This window comes from Miniopterus schreibersii (assembly GCF_964146895.1).
Source record: "Miniopterus schreibersii genome assembly, chromosome: 11".
Lineage (NCBI taxonomy): Eukaryota > Metazoa > Chordata > Mammalia > Chiroptera > Miniopteridae > Miniopterus > Miniopterus schreibersii.
In genome coordinates, this window is record NC_138111.1 from 35,162,997 (window position 1) to 35,174,468 (window position 11,472).

At 48.7% G+C, this 11,472-nt stretch overlaps 1 protein-coding gene across 1 annotated transcript in view; it reads left to right on the forward strand.

Annotated features, from left to right (window-relative positions):
- The window catches only part of GNA14 (G protein subunit alpha 14), a 123,233-nt gene that overhangs the window by 103,971 nt on the left and 7,790 nt on the right, over window positions 1-11,472 (forward strand). The window contains exon 3 of the mRNA XM_081152254.1: window positions 10,388-10,542. Within this exon, the coding sequence (XP_081008380.1) occupies window positions 10,388-10,542 (155 nt within the window). The remainder of the gene's footprint in view (window positions 1-10,387; window positions 10,543-11,472) is intronic.

Consider the following 11,472-nt stretch of genomic DNA (forward strand, 5'->3'; position numbering starts at 1 on the left):
GGGCTGCACTGCAGGCATCTCATAGCAAGACAAGCCCCGCTTCTTTTTCTTTTCTTAAATTGTTGTAAAATATACATTACAGTAAATTTATCATTATAACCAATTTTAAGTGCACAGCTCAGTGGAGTTAAAGTACATCCATAGTAATGTGCACGTTCCTTACTTTATAGCGTGTGAGAGGGATGGCAGGCAGTGGGGCGTTACTTAATGTTGGTGGCAGAAAGAGACCTGTGAGGAGGTGGGCCTGGAGTCTTGGGTCAAGGGCAAAGTTGGTCCTCCTGTTTGGGATCAAAAAAAGCTTTGGTCCTACAGTTAAGTGGACTTCCTGGGACACTGGGGAGCAGAGCAGAGAGATGCCACTCAGAGATGAATGGGCACTGATTTCTGTTTTCTCCCCTCAAGGGGAATATAGTCAATAATACTGTGATAAGTTTACAGAGTAACAGATAATTAATAGACTTAGTGAGGTGATACATTGTGAGGTATAAAAATGTCGAATCACTGAAACTAATATAACTAACATACAATTGTATACCAACTATACTTAAATAAAAAACCTAAAAAGTGAAAAGAGAAGATACTTTAGCACAACTTCTTTTCAAAAGCATGGGGCATCCTTATATTAAAAGCGAATTTGTTGTGTATATGAAAACCAATCCTAACCGGTTGTCCTCTGTTTTTATTTAGTAATCATATTCTGATTAAATCCAGGACTTAGTTGTAGTGGGGTCTCTTTCCACCAGTTCCTGGCCCACTGGGAACGCCGCAGGCTTGTGCACACGTGGTGGGCCCATCCCTGACCCCAACTCTGCTCCAAAACAAAGCACTACAGCTCCCGCATACCCCTCAGGCCACATGGAATTCCCAGGAGACCCCCCTTTCCCTTTCAGAGCTGTGCACTTGGACCTGCTGTCACTGACAGTGGGTAACGACTGAGACACAACAATATGTACCAGCCTGGTGCCCCCCTAAAGGCAGTAGTTTCTCCTCTATTATCCCTTCTAGAGAGAGCCCAGGACGGATGCTCTGAAGATGGCAGGATGGGTCTGATTTATTTCACTTTGCATAACACTCTCTAGGTCCATCCATGCTGTCACCAATGACAAGATCTTATTCTTTTTATGGCTGAGTAATATTCCATTGTATATATCACATCTTTTTTCATTTACCCATTGACGGACACTTAGATTGCTTCCATATCTTGGCTATTTTAAATAATGCCATGATGAACATAGGGGTGCATATTTCTTTTCAAATTGGCGTTTTGAGTTTCTTTAAATATAGTCAATAATACTGTAATAACTATGTACGGTGTCAGATGGGTACTAGATTTATCGGGTTGATTGCTTCGTAAGTTATGTAATATCTAATCACTAGGTTGTACACCTGAAACTAATACCATATTGTATGTCAACTGTAATTGAAAAATTAAAAATATTTTTTAAAGCACTATAGGGTGGGGGTACTAGAATGGCCTCCCTCAGAATCAAGGACGAGGGAGACTTTGGGAAGCTGGGGTGCCCTGCTTTCCTAAGGCTGCTCCCTGGCAGACATGCCTGTGGGTTCTCATTGCTGAAGGAAAACAGCAACCAAATATGCATCCAGAATTGAAACCACCATTTCGAAAGCACATCATTAAAGCAAGCTGTGACCCAAATATTTGTTGTGGTGTGCTGAAGTTTTTCAAGCTATTGAAAAGCATGGAAAAAGTGAAACACCAAAAAACAAAACAAAACAAAACCAAAAAAAAGAAAAGAAAAAAAACCCACCCAGAGCAAGGAATGCTGTTGGATGATTCTCTGGAATTGTGTAGCAATTATTTTGTTCTCAGAAATACAAGCTTCAGTGTGGAAGGGGAACTATAGCATCTTTGGGGCATGATTTTGAAAGTTTAAAAGGTGTGAGGTGGGGGTGAGGGTGTCTCGAGCCCAGATGAACATGCATGTGAAATGAAAGGTGCACCAATGGAAACATGCGCCCCTGGAACATGATGTTAAATCCGGTGCAAACAGTAGCACAGCCTCACGCAGCACCTTGGCTGCGAGGGAGACTGGCTGTCTGCCTGGGGGCCTTTCACACCCTGGCAGGGCCTTGCCTGTCCGTGTACAAAGCTGGCTATGAGAGCACCGAGGAAGCAGTATGGACAGCTTAGGGGACAGTCGGGCTCAGTCCCCTTCCCACTCATTTGCCTTATGACTAGTGGAAGCGACTTAACCCTTCTTGTCAACTTTTATACACTTCAAAGGACATGCCCGTGAAGTTTGAATTTATAGGTCACTGTCCTCCAAGTGGTTGATATTGTACTAGCCTCAGACATAGCAGGAAAAAGCAAGGATACACCTCCCACTAATCTCTGACTCTCAATCACTTTCTCCCTCCCCCCCCTCAGAGTGAGAATGTCTCAGCCATTACCCAGGCATTATAAACTCTGAGATGGACTTCAAGATAAAATCCAGACCATGTGATTCTGGCTAAAGCTTTATTGGAGGGTGTAAAGCAAGGACCGTGAAGAGTCTTGCCACTGTCAGTGGACTTGCAATCAGAGAAGCTGTCACTAGGTGACATGCCACGAGTCATAGAGGCCTGAACCAAATGGCCAGGCTTTCCCCCGTCAGGGCTATTCATTGGCCTAGATAAGTATGTGAACGCATTAGTGTTGCTTACTTATCTGTAAACATCATACTGATATTGATACTTATATGAACAACAATTAACTGATTTTAAGAAGTGTTAAGTATATAAATGACAACCTTTAGAGTAAGGATTAAAGAATACAATTACTGGCATCAATGGTGAGCCTTCCAAATGGGTATTTCTAACTCTGGTTTTCATATTTTATTTTAAGAAGAACACATTTTACTCCCAGTTGTGTGACGTATGTCTGAACGTCTTCTCTATGGAAACAGTCATGTCATGCTTGGGGCTTGGTGTCAGATGTTCTCTTGTACCTGACTGCAATCCACTGTGGGAAAAGCTTGCTTGCTCCCAGACCCTTCTTTTCTCTCTGGAGGCCCCTTCCCCCTTTCTTTTGAGAAGAGCTTCGCTATTGAATTCTGTATTCCAAAGAACTTCATTTTAGGGTGTTGAAGAGCAGTTGGCAGGCAAGGTTTGCAGAAAACAACTCTTTTGGGGGGTTTCACAGGCAACCACGACCCCCACTCCGTCCGCCCTTTACAATGGAAACGTTTTAACATCCGCTGAGCATGACAGTTAACTGCACAGGCTGGGTCCCGGACACACCTGGGCTTGAATGCCGCCCCGCCTCCACCCCCCTCCTCTCTCAGCCTCAGCTTCCTCATCTGTTAAATCGGGACATTCAGAGTATCTAATTTCATAAGGTTCTTGTAAATGAGATAACATAATAATGACTCAGTTTATTCTAGCTATTTTTATTATTGTGTTCATTTGTATTAGACTCCAGGGACTTGGAAGAAACCATGTCCAGTTCTTTACACAAATACCCAGTACCCGCCACCCAGATGTGCTCAGCTGGCTGCTTGGTCAGGATTTTTTGACAGGAAGTATGAAGCTTGGGTAAAGGTTTGTACAACTCTGAGATGCTTGAGGGGAGACTCACTTTGCGCCAATCCCAGCAGGTTTCCTCACTCACCAGGTTACCCCAGAGAACCTCATGCTATGGGAAGAGGCTGAGTGCCTCTGGGGCATATCGATTGGCAGGTTCCGAGATGGGATAACCCGAGGTCCAGAGCCCTCAGGGTTACTGGTGAATTGTGATGAGAAAGGGAAAAGAGTTGGGGTCATATCATCTTTGGGGGGCGTGGTAACTGGCTGTGATGCTGTCTCCCAGTTATTTAGAGGTTAGATAAGACACAGGAGAGAGATGGGCTGATACACTGGTCAAGCTAATGATTTTTAGGGCCAGCCCAGAAGAGCCTTAACCCTGGGTCCCAGGAGCAGAAACAGCCCCTTGTCCTTTGTGGTTCTGTCTGTTCCTTGGACTTTAATGGGGACAGTCTCTCACATCCACAGTTCATTATAATTTACTCACCCTCCCTCAGCAATGATGATGATTGCTTTGGGTTTTCCAGAAAGAGCGATTATGGTGGGTGTGTTTTCCTTTATATTTTGAAAGAAGGGTGTACATTCTTTAGCACTATAGAATGCTAATGCAGGAAAGATCACCCCACCTCATTTTACCAACGAGGAAACGGCCCGAGGGCCCGACACCTTTATTCAAAGCTCAGTATTGAGGGATGAGCTGGAATGGTGTCCTGAGGTCCGCATGCCGAGGAAGCTTCCTAACAGTGTCCTCTCTCCGTAAGGCTCCCGGCCTTCTGTGCTTAGCATCCCAGGCAGCGCTTCAGCACTGCACTGGGGGAGCATTTCAAATAGCAAAATCAAGGAAAAGCACAGACATGTCAAACCATGGCACTAAATTGACCTTGAAGAGGACACGTGCTTAGAGTATGAGAGCTTAAACCAGAGGCAGAGCCTCACCAAGTGCCACCTCCGGGAGCCTGGGCATCAGTCATCTCCAGCTTTTTACTGCTCTCTGCGTGCCCGTAAATGGCCACGGCAGGGCTGTGAATTTTGATCTGGGGGGTTACAAATTTGAGCAAGTAGGCGAATTTGCAATCATGGGATCTGTGTCACTTATTTCAAGGTGACACGTAAACACCAGGCCTGTAGGAAGGCCTGGGGAAGTGGATGAGGGCTGCCCTCTGTGGGGAGCTGACCGGGCGGCGGACACCGCGCTGAGCACTTCATATCTGCTGGGCTGACCATAGCCCCGTGCGCTGAACTGTTGAGAGGAGAGCACCTCATCTTGCCTGCGTCCCATCTTGTAAACCAAGACTCAAGAGTAATGAGCATGAGGAATCCTGGGTGGAGACAGAAAGGGCAAGTCACTTAGTTTGACCAGCTGCAGCCAGAAATCCAGAGTCCCGGAATCCTGCCCTCCCTGGGACAAATGCCCCAAGGATGCCAGGGGCCACGGAGTGCAAATGTCCCTCTGCCAGTCCAGCTCACAGTGCCCAGGACCACCCGCTCCTACTGATTTCCCACGTTCTTTGCTCTTTCTGACCTTCATGGTGGGTAGGGAGATTTCTGAATGACAATGAGGCAGGGATTTCTAGAATGATGGTTGGGACGCCCTTTAATGAGAGACGTCAAGATAAGGCCTTGGCTCGGCACCCCTGAGATAACTTTTGTTTGTTTTGTGTGTTTTTGTTGTTAATCCTCATATGAGGATATTTTTCCTTTGATTTTGAGACAGTGGAAGAGAGTGAGAGAGAGAGAGAGAGAGAGAAACATCCATGTGAGAAAGACACATCGGTTCGTTGCCTCCTGCTTGTACCATGACTGGGGCCTGGGATTGAACCTGCAACCCAGGTATGTGCCCTCGACCGGGAATTGACACTTTGACCCTCTGGTACTCGGGCCAATGCTGCAACCACTGAGCCACACTGGCTTGGGCAGAAGAACTTTATTTCTTAATGTCTGTCCTTCAGCTCACCCTTGGATGTGTCTGCCTGGTCGGTGCTCCTGAACTGAGTCTTGGATCTCGTGTTTCCTTCACATTGTGCTGTGTGACTAGAATACCTGTGCTACAGGAGTAGATGGGAGGATCTTTTTGGAGTTGCCTTAAAGAGTCTTCCTCTATTCCAGTGGCTTCTGCTGTCAGGCGTGCCCAGGAAGAACATGGGACCTTTCCCCGACTCCAGGGCCAGCCTGGGGTTCTGGATTTCAGGGTGCCTGGAAACATCTGGTCTTGGTCCCCGGCTGGTCACATAGCACAGACTTGACAGAAACAAACAGTGTAATGTTACACGTTAGGAAGCAAGGACGTAATAAAACGACCTGCCTAGGGAAGTAATGGAGAAAAGGAAATGGGAACAGTCTCGGAATTTTGTGAAAAGGAGCCTGGATCAGAAACAAGTCCAGCTTCCTCCACTGGGTGGTGGTTTGTTTCATTCTACTCTATGCTTCCAGTCACCGGGCAGGTCCACACACAAAAAAATCCGGGCCAGTTCTGGGCACTGCCCTTTGAAAATTCTGAAGAGCTGGGGAGATTTACTTAGGTAGAATTCTCTTGCTTTTTACACTAGTTGGATATGTTTTTTAGAGGATTCTTTTTCTATGCCTTTTACCATCATTCCCATGAAGACAAAGTTCTTTCATAGCTATAGTCTTGTACTTAATGTTGTGCCAGGCAAAGAGCAGGTGCTTCGTAGTTACGCGCCCACTGATTCAGTGAATGGAGCTCCGGTTACAGCAGTTTCTACTTGGGCACAACTGATTAGAAATCATTCATCTACACCAGGGCTCGGCGTACACTTCTTGTCAACAAGGGTCAGAGGGGTATTGTAGGCTTTGCGGACCTTACAGGCCCCGTGGCAGCAGCTGGCTGCCGTCATAGCTGTGAACTCAGCCAGCAGTGTGGCAGGGTCAGCCTGCGTCCCAGTAGAACTTAACTTACACGGACGGGCAGTGAGCTGCATGTGGCCGCTGCTATAGTTTACCCCGATCTTTACAGAAGCTCGCACAGGCACTGGACCCTGTGGTGAAAAGGTCCCTGTGGTGAAAAGAAGAGACTGAGGATCTGTGAGTGGCAGAGACGAGGCCAGGTGTTCACCAGATCCCATTCCACTTTCCACCTGAGCGCAGGAGAACCCCATTTCCAGCTTCCTGTGCAGGCAGGGGGCCTCTTGTGACTAGTTCTGGTCCATGAACTGTGTCCAGAGGTGAAGTCCACTCTGTTGAGACCTAGCCTGTAGGTGTGCAGCCCACTGCTCCATGCTCTCCTCTGTCACCTGCCAGCTGGTGAAAATAGTCCAGTGCAGGACCCCAGGGCCCTGGGAGGTGGTGGGACACTGGAGGGGGGGGGGCGGTGCCTGGGTCTCTGGATATGGAGCAGAGTCCTCTCCACCCCCGCCCTTGACTCATGTTGGACTGAGAAAGATGTAAAGTGTATGTGTGTGTGTTGTTGAGGCACTGAAATTTTGGGGTCATTAGCTTCTCCTCTCTAATAATACCGAGTTTCCGCTCAGATATGGATAAAGGAAAGTAAAGACTAAGAGGAGCTCAGAGCCGTTCCCTCCTGCCTGGCACACCTCTGATTTTGGGGGAGCAGGGGGTGAGGAGATGTGGGTGCAGGAAGTGGTACTGCAGTTTGGGTCTGAGAAACCGGGGCCTGGAGAGAGAGCCACTGGGAGGCAGGCATGGGGAGGCGGGGGGTGCCAGAAATGAAACCAGACCTAAGTGGCTTTTTAAAAACTTGTATATGAACCGCACTAACCCTGTACCCTAGTCAGTGAGAAAGCCGGCCTCGGAGCGGCAGCTCTGGGCCCCGCAGTCCCGGGCAGTGGATGGTTCAGGGGCTTTCCCAGGGAGGACCCGGTGGGGAACTGGGCTGCCTGCTGGGCTCTGGGTCCAGCCAGAGGGGCTCGCTGGGCTTGAGAGGCTCTGTCACCCAGGCAGCCGACCGTGTGTGAAACCAGCAAGGCACCCCTTTCGTGAGCAGCTCCTTTCACTGTCACCCTGGGAATTTCCAAGCCAAACACACATGTATTTCATCTGTTTTCCATGTCCCTCCTCCCGGGCAGTGGAACTGGTGGCTCTGTTTGGAAAAGAAGAGAGGAAGCCAGAGATGAGCTCAGTGTTTGAGAAACTGGCCATGTTTCTGTTGCATCCGCTGAATTTGCTCCCGTAATATTTACCTCTTTGTGATTTTTCTTTCATGAAATGAATGTGTGAGGCAATTTCAACTCAATATGCTCCCCTAGCCTGGGAATGTCCTGTGAACTACAAACCATTTTAACCACCCGCACCCTGGGCATCTCCACCTAGATGTTGGTGACGGCAGATTCAGCATGTCCCCTTCCCCAGCCACAACATTTCCCTAAACCCGACCCTCTTCCAGCTCTTCTCCCCCTCTTCCCAGGAGATGAAGCCAGTCTTAAATGGCACAAACTGTTCCCACATTTATAAGGGGCCCCTGCGCATAGAGGCTGTGCCCTGTCGAGGTGGTTTGAACAGACCCATCAAAACGCCCCTGCTCCTGTGTGTGAAATCGCCTAGCCCGGCCAGAGGGAAAGGCCACACATCCCCTCTCTTCCCAACACACAGGCATCGTTAACAGTGGACAGTAAGCCCTCACTTAACCTTGGTGATGGGCTCTGGGGCTTTAAGCGAAACTACACACACCAAAACCAGTTTTACAGGCTGATAAAAACGTCCTGCCCGAGCATCCTTGTGCTATTTCCTTGTGATTTTCTGTCTGTTAGATACATTTTTATGAATGCCACAAATGTTCACTGGACGCCTGCGTCAACAGAGGGCACCTGTCCTTTGCCAGACACTGGCCTGGGTTCTGGGAGGTAAGGACTCTGCCTTGTGGCATTGCCTGACTTGTGGGGAAGACAAAGAAGAAAACAGATACTTTAAGTCTAGAGGGTGAGAAGAGATCATGTGATCCTTCTGGGAAGAGGGAGGGTGAGAGCAGAGAGAAGGAGGTGGGAGACAGCCCTGTGTCCCGTACAAACACTGTCCAGGTCTCCACTTATTCCCTCTGGCTGAGAATAGGGCAGGTAATGCCAAACGTGCCAGCGGGTGGGGTTAGAAGTCGTGGTTTAAGGGCCATCAATGTGTCCTGCTTTGCAAACAAGAAATATTAGGCATCTGCTATAACAATAATGCTAATTCTACTTACATTTGGGTGTGATACTTTATAAATCAGGTTCCCCTGAAAATCACTGGCTCCTTTTACAAACGAGGGCCCTGAGGCATGTGACTTGTTGGGGTCCTTAAAAGTGCCAGCTGCACAACTTAGAACCCAGGGTCCTGATTCCCGGCCCAGGGCACTTCCCACTAGTCCATCCCCGTGCGGCCTTGTTGGAGACTGCCTGCCGGAGGGTCCCAGCCTAGCGGAAGAGTTTATGTCCGATCTTGTGACGGATGTGGTGCGAAGTTCTGCTGATTTCATCACAGCCTCGGGCGTGCTCGAGCCAGGTGAATCTGAACTCCCTGTTCTCTGGCTTCCTGCTGAGAATGAGTAATGCAAGAGCAACTTTTCCGGGGGTACCGTATAGGCTCGAGATCACAGCTGCCAAAGAGACGCTTTGCTGACTCACAGCTGCCAGCGCACAGCCAGCTCTCCATGATGTAACTGCTCTGGGACTGCAGGATGGGAGAGCGAGGGAGGGCCGGGTCCTGCCTCTCTCGGCAGCATTCTCTCATCTGTTGCAACTTGCAGCCAAGGATGGGATGCTGAGTCTCCGGGACCGGCACGTGGACGTGCTGTGGATGCAGGCCAACCTTACCATTTTCATTTGCTAAGGTCTGGAAAGATTTCTGGGTCTTGTGCGATAATGTATGTACAACCCTTGGCACATAGTAAGTGGGCAATAAATGGTAGCTGCTGTAATAGTAATAATTACAGTAATAATGTTCTTAATTACTGAAGTAGGGTAATAGTATTAGAGTGATAATTATTTAATAATGATGGTGATAATAATATACATAATAACAGAACAGCAATCAATGGCACAGGGATGGGGGGTTGCTATGGGACTGATTCTCCCAGCGGGAGTTTTATCAGTGACACGTGACCATAAAAAGCAGACTCACCCTGGCTGGGTGGCTCAGTCAATTGGAGCATTGTCCTGAACACCAAAAGGCTGTGGGTTCGATCTCTCATCAGGGAGCATACAGGAGGCAACGGATCGATGTTTCTCTCTCACACTGATATTTCTCTCTCTCAAATCAATGAAAACATATCCTCAGGTGAGGATTAAAAGAAAAAAGGCCAACTCCATGAGAACGCTCTGTACTTTCTGCCCAGTTTTGCTGTAACCCTAAAACTGCTCTATAAGGTCAATTAAAAAAAATATTTAAAAGAGGAAAGAGAGTAGACTGGCCTTCGTTGGTGTTACTATTGTTTTTCAATTCTCTGAAGACAATGCACTCCTTTGCTGTTTCCACCCACTTCTGCCACCCTGCCCTTGGTTTGCCACTGACAATGGTTATTTTTAAATTGCTCCATTGGCTGTGCAGATATTCAAATAAGTAGCATATTGAAGAGGTAGTCAAGTTTGTTAGCACCATGATGCTCAATCGGTCAGTGTTTCTTAACGACTGGGTGTTGCATGCTGGTGAAACTGGCCTCCGAGGACTGCTGGGACCAAAAGCGACAGGTGCTGGGTTCTGTGGTTCTCGCCACTGAGTGAGGCGCCACATCAGCTCCACTCCATGTGGCTGCAGCTGAGTGGAGTGGCTGTGAGAAGCCCCTCCCGAGGGCACCTGCCACACACACCCCAGCACCTGTGGCTTCCCTGATCCGGGAGCCAGGGCAAGTCCAGTGCCCAACTCACCGGTGGGTTGGCTGCCTTGCTTTCGCTTAATAAAAGGTTCTCTTTCTTTCGAGTAGGAAAATGCCCAGCTAATCAGAGAAGTGGAAGTAGACAGGGTCTCCACGCTCTCCAGGGACCAGGTGCAGGCCATCAAGCAGCTCTGGCTGGACCCAGGAATCCAGGAGTGTTACGACAGGAGGAGGGAATACCAGCTGTCAGACTCTGCCAAATAGTGAGTACAGAGCCTCGGGCGGGCTGCCCCAGGGGCTTGCAGGCCAGCGAGCTGCTTGTGCTTCAAAGAAGCTTCTCACGGGGAGAAAGGAGCTGCTTCTAGCTCAGTGGCAACACTCCCTCCCTCCCGCTTGTCTGCATTCCCCCTTTACTTCATGGTGAGGCTCTTCCCACCTCCTAAAACCTTCAGTTCCCCCATGGATCCAGATTTCTCCCCTTGCCCATGCCCTCCTTTCCTCACCATGTCCTGAGCTTCTGTGCTCTTCAATGAGGCCCAATAAAATGTGGAGTTCCCTTGGTGGATCTGATCTCATTTGGGGTGCTGAAAGATCTAAGTGAGAACTGCACCTGCCTTTGGCCTCTACTTTCCTCCTCTCCATGTCCCTTTGCCTTCTGGTTTCCTGATCAGTAGACCCAAGTTCCAATTACCCCAAAATCTAAAATCAGAATTTAGATCGCAGTGCTAAGGGCCCCATCAGTGGCTGGTCTTGTGCTGCCCTCTAGTGGACAAGATAGGCTCTGCGTGCCCAGCACAGGGAGGAAGCTCAGCCCAGGAGCTCTCTTTATTATCAACTTGCAATAGGCCTACACCCTGTGTTTTTGATCCATAAAGCTCTAGTTTTGTTATCCTTAGGGTCACAAAAAAATAGATGGTCCTGCATGCAAAGTATCCCAGGGAGATCAGAGAATTTCATTTTCTTAGGAATTTCCTGAGGCAAGGCCTGGGTCAGACAGATCACTGGGCAAGTAGTTGAATCATGGTCCTTCTTCAAGAGAGGATTCCTGCTTCTGCAGCTCTTTCCCCCTTGGCCCAAGTCATCTTCCATCTTCTGAGGGCCCCAAAGTCCTTTCCCGAGGTGTCGCCTTCCCTTCAGGTGCTGCCATCGCCCTCTGAGCTGGCGTGGGTGGGTGACTCGCTTCCGTCACCTGG